Source organism: Sturnira hondurensis, unplaced genomic scaffold (genome assembly GCF_014824575.4).
Source record: "Sturnira hondurensis isolate 20B ecotype Veracruz unplaced genomic scaffold, ASM1482457v3 Scaffold0000880, whole genome shotgun sequence".
Lineage (NCBI taxonomy): Eukaryota > Metazoa > Chordata > Mammalia > Chiroptera > Phyllostomidae > Sturnira > Sturnira hondurensis.
This window is the reverse complement of record NW_028073511.1, coordinates 11,555,104-11,573,584: the sequence shown is the minus strand read 5'-3', so window position 1 is coordinate 11,573,584 and position 18,481 is coordinate 11,555,104. Positions and strand designations below refer to the sequence as shown.

General features: G+C 37.6%; 1 protein-coding gene and 1 pseudogene across 4 annotated transcripts in view; both read left to right on the top strand.

Moving 5' to 3' along the window:
- The window catches only part of PKHD1 (PKHD1 ciliary IPT domain containing fibrocystin/polyductin), a 457,981-nt gene extending 439,500 nt beyond the window's left edge, over positions 1-18,481 (top strand). For all 4 annotated transcript variants that reach the window (XM_037054718.1, XM_037054725.1, XM_037054714.1 and 1 more), the window contains 2 exons: positions 1,496-1,618; positions 16,996-18,481. In XM_037054718.1, the coding sequence (XP_036910613.1) occupies positions 1,496-1,618; positions 16,996-17,453 (581 nt within the window). In that variant the 3' untranslated portion in view covers positions 17,454-18,481. The remainder of the gene's footprint in view (positions 1-1,495; positions 1,619-16,995) is intronic.
- On the top strand, positions 16,214-16,339 carry LOC118994405 (uncharacterized; annotated as a pseudogene).

Below are 18,481 nucleotides of genomic sequence, written 5' to 3'. Positions count from 1 at the left end.
CAGAGAGGCAAAATGAGGAGAGGCGAGGATAGGAAGTCAAGACAAAGAAAGGAGGAAGGAAGATGCGTGATGCCGTCACTGGAAGGTTCCCTAAGTTGAACCAAGGTTTGGCCTGGCATCCCTACCTCTCTCCCTGTCACCATCAGTCTGGACAAACTACAAGGAAGCTTGAGGACTCCTTGTCTTTCTCAAAAAGAATAAGACCTCCTCACCATGTGTTATTGCCTCTGATTTTTTGAACTGCAGGTTTTCATCTTTATTTTCAAATCTGAAGTTCATTGTGTGTGTGTGTGTGTGTGTGTGTGTTGCTTTCTGGTTTGAAAGCAAAGACCTTTCATAATTTTTAATCTTATATAATACTGTGAAGTAGGTAATTTAATTCTCATCTACCCTTTTATAATAAACCTACCAGCCTAGGAGGGACTTCCAACTGAGCTCTGCTCACATCATTTCTTCTCTTCTGGTCCCCTGGAGCTAGAGGAGATTCTTCTGCATTTGCTAGTATGTCAGTTTCCCACTGTCCTCTTTCTATTCTTTGAACTTTAAAAAAATTTTTAAATTTATTTATCTTTAGAGGGGAAGGGAAGGAGAGAAGGAGAGAAATATCAACGTATGGTTGCCTCTCATGTGTCCCCTGCTTGGGAACTGGCCTGTAACCCAGGCATGTGCCCTGACTGGGAATCAAACCGTGATCCTTTGGTTTGCAGGCCCGTGCTCAATCCACTGAGCTACATCAGCCAGTGCTATTCTTTGAACTTTTTAATATCTGTGAAAACATTTCTCTGTGTTAAATTCTCTTATTTTTCTTCTTGAACAAAAACTCTTAACTTTCCATTTAAAAAAAATATAAAGAGATCAAGAGGGACATTATGGGGAGAAAAGTATACAGTAATCAGCTCTGTATGAGTAATTTGTATTTCCTTCTGCATATTTTCTGTAGTTTTCAAATTGCTAAAATTAACATTCATTACTTTAGAATAAAATAATATTGTTCTCTCTCCGTGGGTCTTTGCAACTTCCTGTGAATCTATAATTATCTCAGAATAAAAGGTTAAAAAATATTAGTCACATTCTATGCTAGCTCTGTCCAATAAAACCATAACATGACCAAAAGTGTGAAGCACCTAATGTAAATTTCTAGAAGCTACTTAACCAAATATATCAAAATTTATTTCAATTATTTTAACATGGTACGAATATGAAATATATTATATATTTTACACTTTTCAAAATTAGGTGTGTATTCTATACTTACAGCACATCTCAATTTGAATTAGTCACATTTCACATGTTCAATCAGTGTATGGGATTTTATTTCATTCTTCCTTAAACTCTACACTCACTCTATGCATTCTATTGTATGTATCTCAAGTCATTTTCTGGGGGCATACAAGAGAAACATTTCAACAGTTAGGGCCCATTCACAGATAAAAATGTAATTTTATTCTGGAAAAAAAAAACAAGTAACACTCATTTCTTTTTCTCATTAATTTAGAAATAAAAAGTGAAGCTATTTCTGAATCCCAGACTACTGATCAAAAGAATTGTATCCATGTCTCATCCAAACACCAGGGATCACAGATGGAGATGGCGAAAGAAGACCCCACAGTAGGAGAAGGTAAGCTGGGACCGGGGGAGGATTCCCCCAAGAGAGACAGAGTGCGGGTGAATTATAGCCTCCCTCTCCCCCGGCTGTCAGTTTCTGAATCAATTTAGTTTATAGGCTTTTCTTTTGTCTTTGTTATTCTTCAAGGAAATCATACCCCAGCAAAGGAATATGCAAGTCTAGCTAATCATTCATCTATTAACCAGTTATTCAAGTTGATATTTATATTTTCTTACTTAGTAGAATATGATTGGCTTAACATTGGAATCTGTTACACAGAGACATTATATGCCTATCTGTTACCAGAGGATAGGCATATAATCCTTCCCTTAGCTATTGCAAAGCCGCCAGTTTGGCAACATTATTGAATTTGGAAAAGAAGAGAGTGCAGCTGCCAAATACCAACAAGGCAAATTAGATTGAATATAGACCCCTCAAGAAATGAGTCAGCTTTGTTAAGCTCTGCTTTGTTATTTAGTCATTCTTTTAGCAAAATGTTTGAATATAGACCCCTCAAGAAATGAGTCAGCTTTGTTAAGCTCTGCTTTGTTATTTAGTCATTCTTTTAGCAAAATGTATTATTTGCTTGCGTTGTGCATTGTGCGAAATGACTTTGCTTGTTATATTGTTACATTGCCATTAGGATTGGTGCCAAGCAGAAAGATTGGTATTTGCCTCAAACCAGTGCTTTGCCCTTGTCCATCTAAGGATGGAGAAAGAAGAAAGATAGCAGGCAGAACACAAGAGGGATTTGCCAAGTATGGATATGATGTATGAAAAATATTCATATAATTTCCACAGATCTGAAACATTTTGAAACATATGCTCCAAAGAGAAGAATATTCTTATTTTTTCCAAGTAATAGCCAACTATCATGGTATTTTCTGCTTGAAAAGAAATATGAATTTATTCTGAGTGCTCGCTTAACCAAAAAAATAGCAGTCCAGTGTTGTTCTGCCTCTATCTAACTAGTTCAATAAACTCTGATGAGTGTGTGTGTGTGTGTGTGTGTGTCTATCAGTTTGTTTGCCTGTTTGTATTTTTCCCCTGAAAAATGAAGTTATTACTTAAAAATTTTTTTTAACAAATTAGTCAGTTATACTTGAGCTCGTGGACCTGCCCCCAAAAGGTAGTGAGTTTGGGATGGGTGGAGGGTGAGAAGAACAGAGACAGAGGGAAGGGAAAGGGATTCTTTCTAGATTCCATCTAATATCACTTTAACTTCAGTTTCTAGAAGTCCATATTACTGCATGCAAATTCAGGACAGGCAATTGAAAATGATCATCTGAGCTCATCAGCTCTGTGAGTGAGGAACAGCATATTTAACTGCATTTTTCAGGGAATGGCAGGTGTGATGCTCATCCCTCCCCTAATCTAATACGGCCATCTCTACATGAATCTTGGTTGCCCTGAGTAAATTAACTACATTAGGCAGTCCACAATGCCTGGGTGTTTTATTTAGGAACATTTTATATGTGGTGGTTTATTAATAAATTATCAGGAATGAGACAAGGGACAGGCACCTGTGGAAGAGTTAAGATTGAAGAGATGGGAGTATCATAAAGGCCATTTTATTACGGCATCCAACTTAAAAATAGAAAGATGTGTTATATGAATCCTCCCCTTGTGATCATAACAGATTTGTTTCTTCATCTTCTAAGGTTTGTACAAATCTGCAGAACATTGTTTCCAAGGGAGGTAATAAGGCAATTCCTGGGTTTGGTTTTTGTTTTTTTTTTTTGGAATTTATTATTACCAGCAATGAAACACCTAATTATTGCTAGCTTAAAAATAAATTTGTCATGATTTCATTACTTCCATGGCACTTTAGTCTCCCTTTGCCCTCTGTGTTTTTAAACTTTTGATACTTGCTGATAAAGTGATTGATCTCTCTCATAAGCACTTTACATTCACTAAGCATTATCGTAGCATTAAAATTATTGAGCTGATGGAATTAGTTCCACTGTCCAGTAGATTTAGACTGTGAACTCGCCACATTGTGTTTTTTTTTCCAAAAATTGTATTGTTGCAATAGGAGGGAAGGTAGAGGGTTGCAATGGGGGGAAAGGGGGAATGAAATACATATCCCTCATGCCCTTGTTACCAACTAGGGTTTTTGACATTGTAGAGTCATCTGAGCTGGCTTTTAAAATTCATAACTGTTCTTGTCACTCTGCCACTTAAATAATTTAATTGGTTCTCATTTTCAACTGAAACAAGCCAGCAATCCTCTCTGTGCCATTCAGTTTTCTCATGGGAAAGGTTGATATAATACTGCCCACAGTTAGGGTTGTGCTGATTAAATGTCAATATCGGTAAAGAATACAAAAAATTTTTTCTTATCTGTGTCATTTACTGTCATTTTCTCTCATTATTTAAGACTTAAATCTCTTCAAGACCCGACTCTAACCTATTTTTCTGGTCTTATTTTGAATTTCACTTTCCTTCCCCCTGCTCCTTCTCCCTGTACAAGCTTGTGCATCCTGGGATTGTCTTACATCCATTTGCTGCATAGTTGCTTCCAATTGGATTACTTGTTCTCACCTGTTCAAACCCCCCTCAAACATTTATGTGTCACTTGAATTGCCTCCTTTTTAAAATAAAGTCTACCCACCTGGCTGGTGTAACTCAGTGGATTGAGCACGGGCCTGTGAACCATACAATTTTGGTTCGATTCCCCATTAGGGCACATGTCTGGGTTGCATGCCAGTTTCCAGCAGGGGACCCATGAGAGGCAACCATACATTGATATTTCTTTTCTTCTCTCCTTCCCTTCCCCTCTAAAGATAAATAAATAAAATCTTTTAAAAATATAAAAAAATAAAAACAAAAATAAAATAAAATGAAATGAAATAAAGTCTACCCCAATTGCTTTCACATCAGTGAAAATGAGTATTTTTCGTCAGGTTCTAAGAATTCTGAAGGTGGGCTTCCATAGTAGTATTTGTGATTTTTGGATTCATTTCATTTAGATGGCTCTGTTCCCCTAGGCCAGTGATTCTCAATGGGGGGCAATTTTGTCTCCCAAGTAGGGTGGACAACTTATCCTTTCCAAAAACATTCCCAGTTTCAAATTTCAAAGCCTTGTGTCCAAGAACGCCCTCAGTCCCAGACAAACTGGGACAGTTGGTCATCCTACCTTCAGAGGACACTTGCAATGTCTAAAGATATTTTTCTGTCTCAGCTTATGGGATCAGGAATACTGTAAACATCTTATAATGTTCAGGGCCTCTGCACAATAAAGATTAGTTGAATTAAAATCATATCAAGGTTAAGAAACTCTTGCCAAAGCTATAATCCTTCTTTATAACATTTAGGCTGCTAGATTGACTTAGTGGATGCAATTAAGACTTTATATACCAGTAAGTATTATGTAAGTATTTATTTACCTCCGATATTTATTATACCTTATAAGGTCCTCTCTGTATAGTTTCAAAGGTGTGACAGTGGGCCCTCTGTCCTTTATAAGTTTCAAATAGAGTTGGGACCCAAGAATATTATTTTAAGAAAAATGAAAGAACAATTCCAAGCATTAAACAATTTAGGTAGTGTCTTTGGTGAATGTAAAGTAAGGCCTGTCAATGTACTTTTGTAAGTACAAAGCTAGGAGAATGACAGGGAGAGGGGAGGAGGGGGTTGGCTTCAGGATGTCTGGAATGAGAGAAGAGTGAAGTATCTCAGGACTAGAAACCATTGTAAGTTCCCAGGAAAGTAAACTTATCTTTGCGAGTTATTAAGACATAACATGTTTGTGTTATATAATAAAAATGTAAACACTCCTCATTTGAAAACATGAATAAAATATAGCACTTAATTCCTTAGAAAACTTTTTAAATAACCTTTTTAAATAACCTGGAATAAGAGCTTGCCTGCTAATACCATGGGGTCTTCCAATGCTATGTACAACCAAGATCCAGCCTCACATCTAACAATGGAATATTAGCAGAATTCCTCCTCATAGACAAGGACAAAACATGTAATTCATTCTTACCACAATTTTATAACATGTATTTTGGAATGCTAAACATACAATCAGATATAAAGCAAAATTAAGAGACAATGTTGGATAAAATCCATGGTGACTTGCAGATGATATCATTATTTAAGAATAACTTAAAAAACTAAATTATTAACTGCTATAATGTATAAAGAACTTGAGTGACTTAGTCAAATATAATGTCCATGTATGCAAAAATAATATTATACCTCTCATTCATATATACTTTTAAAGCATAATAAAATACATAACGGTGACCAAAGAACATCCTGTCATTACTTCTGGTCAGAATGGAGGCATAGATAAACATGGCTCACCTCCTCACACAACCACACCAAAATTACCACTAAATTATAGAACAACCATCATTCAGAACTACCAGGAATAAAGCTGAGTGGAAGTCCTACTACTTACAGGATTAAAGAAGAAACCCAATTGAGACTGGTAAGAGGGGCAGACTCAGAAAGGGCTGGTCCCATGCCCATGTGTGACAAATAACAACCGAGAGGGATATCTTAAGAGTGAAGAGTCTCATCCCAGCCCTACCACAGGCTCCCCAGTGCAGGGTTCTAGTGCCAGGAAGATAAGTCCTCATAACTTCTGGCTATAATAACCAGCTTGGATTGAGATTATGGAAGACAGAACCTTCTGAAGTCCCAGGCAGTTCCTCATAAGGGGTCCACAGATAGACAGACTCACTTCCTCTGAGCTCCAGTGTGGGGGCAGCATATTGAAAGGCACCAGAGACATATGGGGAGGAACTGAATTGTCTATCTTCAGGGACAGAGTTGGGGGCAGTTTTCTCCAAGACAGAAGTACTGGCAGAAGCCATTGTTTCTGTTCTGAGCCCTCCACCCAAAGAACCAATAGACAGGTGCCATGTCTGAGACTCCATCAACCTGGCTCGCACTGTTTGCCCCACCCTGGTGATTCCATGAGGCCCTGCCCCACCTAATTTTCAGGGACATCTAAGCTGTTTCCAGTGGCTTTACCATGCAAATGGCTTGTCTTGGTTCATGCTTCATATTTTTCTAAATTCTCTCAAAAAGTAGCATCTGATCTCAGCAAGCCCTGTACCTCTTGCTAAGTGACCCCAGGCCTGGTACTAGCAGCAGCTGGCCTTGGCTCATAGCTTCACCTTGCCAAAATATTTCCAAGAGCCATACAAATAGCATCTATTTACAGAGCACTTTGTAGCTTATGCTGGGTGACCCTGGGCAAAACACAGGCAGTGGCTAACATTGGACATGCCAATGGCAATCAAGGCTCAACTATAAGAGAAGGTTGTACCCAGCCCACATAGTGGGCACACCTTGAGTACCTAGCCTTGGTAATATGACAGGCTGTGCCATTGGACCTTACAGGACACCTACCATATTAAGCCATTCTACTAAGCCTGGGAGATGGAGCAGCTACCTAATACATAGAGACAACCATAGAAAGGCTGCCAAATGAGGAGACAAAGGAACATCTTCAAATGAGAGAACAAATCAAAACTTAGGAAAAGAGCTAAACAAAATGGAGATAAGCAATCTACTAGAGGCAGAGTTCAAAACACTGCTTGTAAGGATGCTCAGTGAGCTTAGTGAGAACCTCAATAGCATAAAAAGATCCAGCTAGAAATGAAGGTTACACTAATTGAAATAAAGAACAATTTTACAAGGACTCAACAGTAGAGTGGATGAAGCCTAGAATAAAATCAGGAATTTGGACTATGAGAAAGACAAAAACACCCAGAGTAGCAAGAGGGAAAAAAGAATACAAAAAAAAAGAGAAGATATTCTAAGGAGTGTCAGGGACAACTTCATGCATACCAACCATCACATCAGGGGGCTGCCAGAAGGGGACAAGAAAGACCAAGAAATTGAAAACCGATTTGAAAAAATGACAGAAGAACATCCTTAACTTGGTAAAGGAAATAGACACACAAGTCCAGGAAGCACAGAGAATCCCAAACAATAGAAACCTACAGACATCCAAATCAAGACGCACCATAGTCAGGACGGCGATGATTAAAGACAAAAAGAGAATCTTAAGAGCAGCAAGAGAAAAATAGTTGCCTACAAGGGAGCTCCCAAAGGACTGCCAACAGATTTCTTAACATAAACTTTGTGGGATAGAAGGAAATGGCAAGAAATATTTAAAGTGATAAAAAACTATGAGTAATGTTTGATATTTATGTTTCTTCTAGATTTTTATGGTTTGGAGCTTAATATTTGAGTCTTTAATCCATTTTTAATTTATTCTTTTGTGTGATGTAAGAAGGTGGTCCAATTTCATTTTTTTGCATGTATCTCAAAACCATTTTTCCCCAAACCATTTATTAAATAAACTATCTTTAGCCCACTGTATGTGCTTGCTTCCTCTGTTGAATATTAATTGACTGTAAAGGTATGGGTTTATTTCTGGGCTCTCTATTCTGTTCCATTGGTCTATGTGTCTGTTTTTATGCCAGTGCTATGCTGTTTGATTACTATCGCCTTATAGTATAGATTGATATTAGGTAGTATGATTCCTCCACCTTTGTTCTTTCTCAGGATAGCTGTTGCTATGCAGGGCCTTTTGTGGTTCCACATAAATTTTTGAAATATTTGTTCTAGTGCTGTGACATATGTTATTGGAATCTTAATAGGAATTGCATTCAATCTATAGATTGTTTTGGGTAATATTGACATTTTAATGATGTTAATTCTTCCTGTGCATGAACACAGTATGTGCTTCCACTTATTTGTATCTTCTTCAATTTCTTCAGTGTCTTATAGTCTTCAGAGTACAGGTCTTTTACATTCTTAGATTTATTCCTAGGTATTTTATTCTTTCTTTGTAGCCATTGTGAATGGGATTGTTTTATTATTTTCCCTTTATGTTAATTTGTTATTGGCATTAAAAATGAAACTTAGTTCTGGATATTAATTTTGTGTCCTGTTACTTTGCTGAATTCATGTATCTGTTCTAGTAGTTTCTTGGTGGAATCTTTGGGGAGCTCTGTGTGCAGTATCATGTCATCTACATACAAGGAGAGTTTTATTTCTTCCTTTCTAATTTGAATGCCTTTTATTTCTGCTTCTTGTCTGATTGCTATGGCTAGGACTTCCAGTACTATGTTGAATAAATGAGGTGAAAGCAGATATCTCTGTCTTATTCCCCATCTTAAGGGGAAAGATTGTAGTTTTTGCCCATTTAGTATGATGCTAACATTGGTTTGTCATTTATGGCCTTTATTATATTTAGGTACATTCTCTCTATTCCCCCTTTACTGAGAGTTTTGTTGTAAATGGGTTCTGGATTTTGATCAAATGCTTTTTCTGCATATATTGATATGATCATGTGGTTTTTATCCTTCAATTTATTGATGTAGTGGATCACATTTATTGACTTGTAAATGTCATACTAACCTTGAATTCCTGGAATAAATTCCAGTTGATCATGATGTATGAACTTTGGATGCATTGCTATATTTGGTTCACTAATATTCTGTTAAGTATATTAGCATCTATGTTCTTTAGGGATGTTGGCCCATCATTTTTGTTTTTTATAGTGTCTTTATATGGTTCTGGAATTATGATAATCCTGGCTTTGCCAAATAAGTTTAGGAGCCTTCTAGCTTCTTGAATATTTGAAATAGTTTCAGAAGGAGAGGTGTTAGGTTTTTTCAGAATGTTTGGTAAAATTCAGCTGTGAAGCCATATCGTCCAGGGTTTTGTTTATTGGGAGGTTTTTTCTTTTTATTACTGCATCAGTTTCACTAGGTGTAATCTGTCTGTTCAGATTCTCTGATTCTTCCTAATTTTGTTTCAGAAAATTGTATGTTTCTAGGAATGTATCCATTTCACCCTGGTTGTTCAATTTGTTGGCATACAGTTCATAATATTTGCCAACAATCTTTTACATTTCTTTCATGTCTGTTGTTATGGCTCCTGTTTGGTTTCTAGTTTTATTTATTTGGATCTTCTCTCTTTTTTTTGCTTGGTGAATCTGGTTAAAAGTTTGTCAACTTTGTTTATCTATTCAAAGAACCATCTCTTCAATTCATAGATCTTTTGTATCATTTTTTAGGTTCTATTTTGTTTATTTCTGCTCTGATCTTTGTTATTTCCTTCCTTCTACTTACATTGAGCTTTGTTTCTTGTTCTTTTTCAAGTCCCTTTTAGTGTAAAGTTACATTATTTATTTGAGGGTTTTTTTTTTGTTGAGGAAGGCCTATAATGCTATTAATTTATCAGATATATCTCCCCAGGCAAAAGAAAAGAAATAAAAATAAACAAATAGGACTACATCAACTAAAAAGTTTTTGCAGAGCAAAGGAAACCATCAACAACCAAAAAGGCAATCCACAGAATGGGAAAACATATTCACTGTTACATTTGATAAAGAGTTAATATCCAAAATTTATAAAGAACTTATAAAACTCAACACCAAAACAAAATAAACAAAAACCAAACAACCCAATTAAAAATATGAGCAAAGGACTTGAATACACACTTTTCCAAGGAGGACATACCTATGGCCAATAGACATATGAAAAAATGCTCGACATCACTAATCATCAGAGAAATGCAAATTAAAATCACAATGAGATGTCGCCTTAAACCTATCAGAATGGCTATCATCAATAAATCAACAAACAACAAGTGCTGGAGAGGATGTGGAGAAAAGGGAAGCCTTTTGCACTGTTGGTGAGAATGCAGACTGGTACAACCACTGTGGAAAGCAGTGTGGAGATGCCTCACAAAACTAAAAATGGATTTGCCTTTTGACCTAGTGATCCCACTTCTGAGAATATATCCAAAGGAACCCAATCTGAAAGAATGTAAGCACTCCTATGTCCACTGCAATATTGTTGCAATAGCCAAGGTATGGAAGCTGCCCAAGTGTCCAGCAATAGATGGGTAGATAAAACAACTGTGGGACATTTACACAATGGAATTGTACTTGGCCATAAAAATGAAGAAATTTTTACCCTTTGCAACAGCATGGATGGACCTGGAGAAGATTATGCTGTGTGAAGTTAGCCAGTCAGAGAAAGACAAATTCCATATTATTTCACACATGTATGAAATCTAGTGAACAAGCTGAACTAACAAGCAAAATAGAGGCAGAGTCATACATAGAGAACAGATGACAGCTATGGGGGAGGGGAGATTAGGAGTGGAGGGATAGAGCAAAAAGGAAAAAGGACTCATGGATATGGAAAACAGTTTGTTAATTGTTAGGTGAGTGATGCAGGGAGTATGAGAGGGTTAAATGGTAATGAAAAAAAAATACAATGTGAAAAGAACCCAAAGTAATGGAAAGCAAGGACCTACAACCAAGATAACTTGACCCAGCAAAGCTATTAGAATTGGAAGACAGATAAAGAGCTTCACAGACAAGAAAAAGCTAAAAGAGTTTATCATTATCAAACCACTATTATATAAATGTTAAAGGGTCTTCTTTAAAAAGAAAAAGAAGATCAAAAATATGAACAATAAAATGACAATAAACATATCTATCAAGAACTGAATCTAACAAATTGAACAGAAACAGAATCATAGATATAGAGAATATTTGATGATTGACAGAAAGGGAGGGGGGTTGGGGGATGGGCAAACAAGTGAGGGGATTAAAATGTACAAAATGGTTGTCACAGAACAGTCATGAGGATGTAAAGTACAGCACAGGAAACATAGTAGCAAAAGAACGTATATGCGTGACCCATGGGCATTGGTGTGGGAATTGCCTGAGGGAGTGGGGGTGTCTGGGTGGATTGGGGCAAAGAGGGAAATTTGGGACAACAGTAATAGGATAAATAATAAAATACAATTTGCAAAAGAAAAATCCTATCTTGAAAAAAAACAGGGGATATATTAGACTTGAATATAAAATCAACTATATTTTATTGAGTAACTCAAAAAGAAGACTTGAATACATAGGGGATTAATTATACACATTTCTAATTAACTGGTTTATCACAATTTCAACTATTTTATGCAGAGTAGAATAGCATAGGATATTCTATAATGCTTCAGAAAATAACAATCAAGGATACAAAGCAAATTTTTTGTAAGAAATAGATTTTATTGCAGTGGGAAAGGGTAGCTCAACCAGAGCGATCCTATTTCTGTTACTGTTCTTAAGACAAAGTGATGCCGACTCAAGTAGACGTGGGAACTTCACAGAAATAACCTCTGTTAGATATGGGTATAAATATTAGTTCGAGAGGTATAATAAATGATCGAGGAGATGAAAGTAAAACGAAACAGAAGCATTTAGCACATAGAAAGAGCTAGTAAATTTGAGTATATAGAATATTTATCAATGTAGATTCACACTTTACAAAACACAGTAAAGTAGATTCTAGATGGATTGATGAGTTAAATTAGGCTTTACTAAAACATTTCCCACCCTGGAGATCACTCATGATACAATGTGAGACCAAAGGTATTTTTTCATATTTTGTCTTTCTAAAATTTTCATACCTTCCTGATTTGTCATATACTGCTTATTAAAAATAAATCATAATTTTCCACTTGAACAAATAACCTAGAAAAGGCATAGATAACAGTATGGTATTTTTAAATTAATATTTGTCAATTAATAAATGTAATTTATACTTTAATATTTGTATCAGCTATTGCATACACCTTCTTCAATACATGCATAGGGCTATTGCCCTTCTTGACAAATGAGAAACCAAGTTGGAGTACATTCTTCATGTTGATTGATCGGTGGTTCATCTCTCTGCTTTGGATTGTCTTTAGGTTCCAGGGCACTGTACTGAATCCTGGTTGTTCAGCACTGAATGCAGCACACCCAGAGTGAGCCAGGAATACCTGAACAGTGGGGGTGACATGGGGACTGAGGGGAGAGCCATCATTAATGTTTCCATTGCAAAATAACCCAGTAACTAGTACCCACACCAATGAAGTAACAGAGGCATGGCATATATTTGTTTGTGCAAGAAGGTTTTAGAAGACAAAAGAGGGTAAGGAGAGATGCACAAGTTACAGCTGACTGTGGGTGAACATGGATGGACCCCCAAATCTCCGAATCCTTCTCTTCATACAGACAGGATACATGTTCCCATGTTTTTGTGTCATTCTTCCCAAAACTTGAGCAAAACCGTGGAACTTGAAGAGGCACGAAGAGGCATTTTGAAATGCTGTCTTTCCATTTTAATTGGGAACTCACCAAGACGGAGGTGGAAAGGAGGCATGGCAGTTCATATGTATTAATACTCAGTATTCTTTCTTCCCTAAAACCCAAACATTCCGTTGAATGCCTTAGGACACATATCTGCTATAAATTCATTTTTTTATCTAATTTGTCTGAGATCTAAGCTTCCTATGGAGGTCTGAGATCAAAAGATCCGATTCCTTCTGATGTCGGCGCTGACATATAATCTGTGCTGACTTAGTTCTGTCTATAACCTCGCAGTGGGAGGCGGCCGGCCTCCCTGGGCACCTTTACTCAGTGCGCTTTCATTTTGGCTGGGGAGTCTGTCAGGTACGTGGCTGATTGGGGCTACCATGTAAATAATTCATGGGAGATTTTAAAAATGTTTTTGGCACCTGCAAAGGAAAGCTACACTGTGTTAATCTTTTATGAACAGATGTAGATTTGAAGAACGGGGGGTAGCAGAGTTCCAGTGACGAGCTCTCGACACAGGACAATATCTTCAACAGAGTGAAACCAAGTGGCTTTCAGTGTTTGAGTCCCTTGTATAAAATGGTATTGGTTTTACTGAGGAATAAAGATTTTAAACCTTTTTTCCTTTTTTAAGTTTGTTTCCATGTGACAATTTATTACTCTTGATCTTTAGTTATTTGCTGATCTTGATGCACTGTGTCTTTTGCTGCTGGTGGGGGCAGTGATTACGGAGCTGACTCCCAGCTCCGTAGTTGGCATAGAGTCGGGCATAATTGGGAGACAAGGTTGATGGCACAAAAAGTCCCTTCCCTGAAGGAACTCAGCCTCCGAAGAGGAAGACAAGGCTGTCATACCGGGAAAGTTGACCAATAATAGAAGCAGTTGCACAAGTCCAATGAAAACTCTAGTCAACAAGAATTGAGGCATACATCAATGTAGTTTGAGCGGTCAGGGAACCGTTCTAGGAACATCTGAGATCCCACAGAGGAGCCAGCGTAACCCGGAGGTTTACCTTGATCTGAGCAAGAGAGTAGTCCCATAGTGAGGGAGCCGTGGCAGAGACATGCCAGGCAAAGGACCGTGGACAAGAAGAGGGAAGATATGAGTCACATGTGTTTAGCAGACTATTAATTGATGCCTCATGGTAATAATATAAACATGATACTTGGTCTCATTTTAGTGCTTAAAACCAAAGTGCATCACATCTATGTATTTATATTGTTACTTTTATCTTCTCTTTTTCTCACCTCAGTTCCATTGTTCGATTACATTGAATAGGAAATTAGTACACTTCACCCCAATCATATGCTGTGTAGAATGATATTGACATGATTACAACCTTCTACTAGAAACCAAGACCAGTGGCAGTAAACTGAGTGAAGAGCATGATGCACAGGCTAGAAGAATGTCATTTACATAGTGCATAAAACAGTGGTTCATGAATTTGGGGATGAGATGTGAGAAAAGCGAGGATGAGAAATGTCAGTGTTGGTATTGCCACCTACCCTTCGGGGGATTAGGATAGTTCTCAACTTTTTTTTTACCGTAAAGTACATAAAAGATAATATTCGCATTTCTGCCATACTCCCACGCGTGTACCCAACCAGTCTTCTCAACTCCCCATTGCTACCTTTAACTTTACACAACATTATGGGGTGCTTAGAAAGCAGACACCGGAGCCAAAAAATCTTCAGTTCTGCAAAGTAGCTAATATCTGCCGCTACTTTGTACATGGTCTTGGGAAATTACTTAATCTCTCTGCACTTCAATGGACTTCCTTCTACAAGAGAGATAACAATAGTACTTATTTTAGAGGGTTGTCTTAGGGATAAGATGTGTATAACTTAATGTCCAACATGTGGTAATAGCTATAATTGTTGTTACTTTAAACATCAATTGTTTAAAGTAACACCACATCAATGTGTGGTGTTATTAGCCTTTCTCTCTTCAAAGAATATACACTGGATTGCGGAAGTGAACATATTCATTAACATAGATTACTCTTGAATTTCTTTTATTTTGTAATTGAATCAAATTGTTTTAAAAGTTAAGCTATAATACTTTATTATTTATAACAAACAAATGGATACATCCCTCAATACTCAGTGTAATGTGAAAATAAAAAAACCTCACAAGTCAGGGAATCCTCTCTGGAGAAAGTATGTGGGGTGATGAATGAAAGAAGGCAGAGGGTTTTGAAAGATAGGATGAAAAACGTATTTCAGAACGCAGGTGTGTCATAAAATAGTATAATTCTTACAGGTGGGAAATTAAGTAATTATGGGATTAGAACATTTGGATTTAGAGTAGGATGCAGCCAGAAACTAAAGCACTATACAGACAAAAAAAAAAATACTTTAAAGAGATGCATTTGGGCACTCAGCGGGGAGGAGTTTCACCTTATAACTACTTGACTGATTCTCCTGGCAACCAGCTCCCATCCTAGGTGGAGTCCAAAAGTCACTTTGTTAACGTAACAAAAGGCATCTTTACTGTTTCTATCACTTAGGGCAGGGGTGTCACATCATTTTCACTAGGGACCACTTGAGCCTTGTGGTTGCCTTCAAAGGGCTGAATGTAGTTTTAGGACTGTATAAATGTAACTACTTCTTAACAGTTAAGTGAGAGCTCAGTGCTGCCGCTGGGTAGAAACAAAGTGCTGGGCTGGATAACACAAGGTGGAGGGGCCAGATTCGGCCTATGGGCCTTGTGTTTGCCACCTGTGACTTAGGGCATTCCAAGGGTTTTAAGAGCTCTGTGCTGGAAAGAGATTTCTTATCATAAAGCATAGTATCACACGTAGCTACTATGGTTAAATGAGTGAATACATGTAAAGCATTGTGTGAGAACTGTGCCTGGCACGGTTAAGTACTGTCTGAGCACTAGGGATCTGCATTTTGATGGTTATTATTTATCCACTTCTTACTATAACACAGGCTCTGGGCAGTGCTTTACACGGTTCATCTCATTTAACCTAAAAACAATCCTATGTGGTAGGCGCTATCATTATAACTGTTTTACAGATGAGGAAACTGAAGTGTACAGAGGGTAAGTACACTTCACACATTTATTCAGTCAGTAAGCCATCAAGCGGGACACCGGACGACATTCTTTTGATTCTCAGCCTGTATTCTTAGCTAGTATGTAATCTAGCTTCTGGAGAACATAAATGACTGTTTCGGTGGTTTGACTCAATTGAACCAGTAAAATTCTATATAATTCTGGTTCTCTATCATTTATTATCCCAGTAACATGATATGTTAGTTTGTCATTGCCATATGGCATGACAGTGATTTTTAAAAGTTCAAAAATGGTGTTGTTGCTTCTCTTATGTATCCTTCAGAGAATTAGGACAGATAGGGCAAATACGCCCAGGTCATCTGTCCATCACAGTCAATGCCAATGTTGTGTTCTTCTTAGTTGAATAGTAATTCCATTGAATAGGAAAATAACATGCAAATGAAACATCACAGGCAGAAAACATTGCTTCTCAGCCTTTTGGCTAAGATCAAGTATAGTATCTGTTCTTATCAGTTTAAGAAAACAGTAATTAAAACATGACTGTTAATATGAAATACATGTTAGTAAATTGTTAAGTAGCACCTGACAGTATTATATAACTGAAGCCTGGAGAGGCTGAGGAACAAGATGAGTCACAGAGCCAGTTAACAGGGGGAGGGGAGCTTGAGTCCTAACTTTCTGACTCTAGGCCAGTGCTCCTTTATACTATTACACAGTCACGTATGTACATACTCATATAGAAACATGCTTACTTGTAAACTTGTGCTATGTCTACACATGTTTATATTCATGTTTTCATAAAATCAAAGATATTAACATTTTTAATTTAGCATAAAAGCCAAAGTATTAGATACGACTGTTTCAGAGTTCACATTTCTCAGTACAAGTATTACTTATCCCATTTAGTAAGGCCAGAATGTGGTCTAGTTTTCATATTTATGTTGTCATGCTTATAATAAAAAATCCTTGTCAACTGATCAACATCATAAAAATGTTTCTCTGAGAAGAATTGATTATCCAGCTCAGATTAGATTCTTATCATTCATTCTAAATTGGTCTTGGGACACAATGATTCTCTTTAGAAAAAATATATTTTCAAAAATATTTGGAAATCAATAAGCTGATCAAACTCAACAACTTTTAATTATTTGGCATGTCTTTTCAGGAACACTAAATACTCAACATGTGTAATCAAGTGATGGAGCCCTAAATTTATTTCTCCCCCTCCTTCTTTTCTCCGCAGATATGAGGATGAAGATCATACTGGACAAGCTGAACCAACTCCCCCACCGGTCAGTAAACGGGGTGTCCAGAAGGAAGGTTAGCCGCCGAGCCATCCGAGAGGAGGGCGGCAGCCGAGAGGAGGCTGCTGTGTCTGCTCCCAGTGTCACCAGCGTCACATCCCATGGTCACACCTGTGCTGCAGGCTGTCCTGCTCAGCAAATGTACGTGCAGGAGACTGGAAACTGGAAGGAGACCCAGGAACAGTTGCTGAGATACCAGCTGGCAGGCCGAGATCAGCTGCTGCTGCTCTGTCCAGACCTCAGACAAGCAGAGCAGCAACTGCAAGAACAGAGTCGGTTGGGCAAGGACAGTGGCAGCTCAGGGCTTTCCCAAGGGAAGAAGGTGCCCTGTGGTGCCAACAAGGCATTCTCCCTTCATTCCGTGCATCCAGAAGCTACTCATGAACAGCATGACTGAGGAGTGGTGTGGGCATTTGGGCTGAAAGTCAGAATGTTCAACCTATTTCTGGAAAATGATCGGGGGAGATGAGGCCTGGCCTGTTTGGACACTAAGAAGGGAGAACATGGACTCTGAAATCTCTTTTTTTTCAACTTTAACACGGAAGACAGTCCTAGAAATGCTTGTAGATTGGAACAATGTCAGATATGTCTTTTGTATTTATCATGGAACCTAGTCCAATGCCAGTCAAATAATAGGTTGCCAAATATTTGGTCATGTTTTTTTACTTGTTTTAAACTTAAGCTTGATTTTTCCATCTTAATAATCATGTACCACTTATTTAGACCAGTAGGAGTTGTTATTAAGCTTCTTTTAGGATGACTACCCCCAGTGCTGTGGGCTTCTCTTACTATGGGATCATGGAAAGTTCTCGTCTGCTACAATGATTTCTGTAGTGTTACAGCAAAATATTTTTTTATCTTATATGAACATTTTAATAATAGGAGATCTGTCAGAATTTACCTTTCAATTACAAGACAACTCCCTGGTTTTTTACATGCAGATTTCATTTCATGTCTTAAATCGAATCCTTAGTGGGAGCCCACAGTAGAGCAGACATAACAAGTTTGCCCCTCCTGAGTATTGATACATGAAGACTGACATTCTCATGGGATTTGCTGAAATTTCAGTTAAGGACAAAGATATAAAAATAGCAAGTTTGGGGAAAGAAATTGTCTTTAAATCAAAATTACTTCTCAATAGTTCTTTGTGTTAGTAACTGAGTTAAATTTACAAATGGAATAAAAAAAACTGTATTGGAAGGCCAGAAATAACCAAGTGGTCAAGTGGTTTATCGGCTAATTCATTTATCAGAGAAATGTTTTTGGGAGAAGGTGTTTCATAGATCTGCTGGCTGGATGAGGTAGGGAAGTGATTATATCACATGCAGCTTTTCCAGGCTGTACCAGAGGCTCTAATGGAGACCAGAGTAAAGGGCCAACTGGTGTTAAGCTGAGTACGGATGTTAATGGCAATACCATCTAATT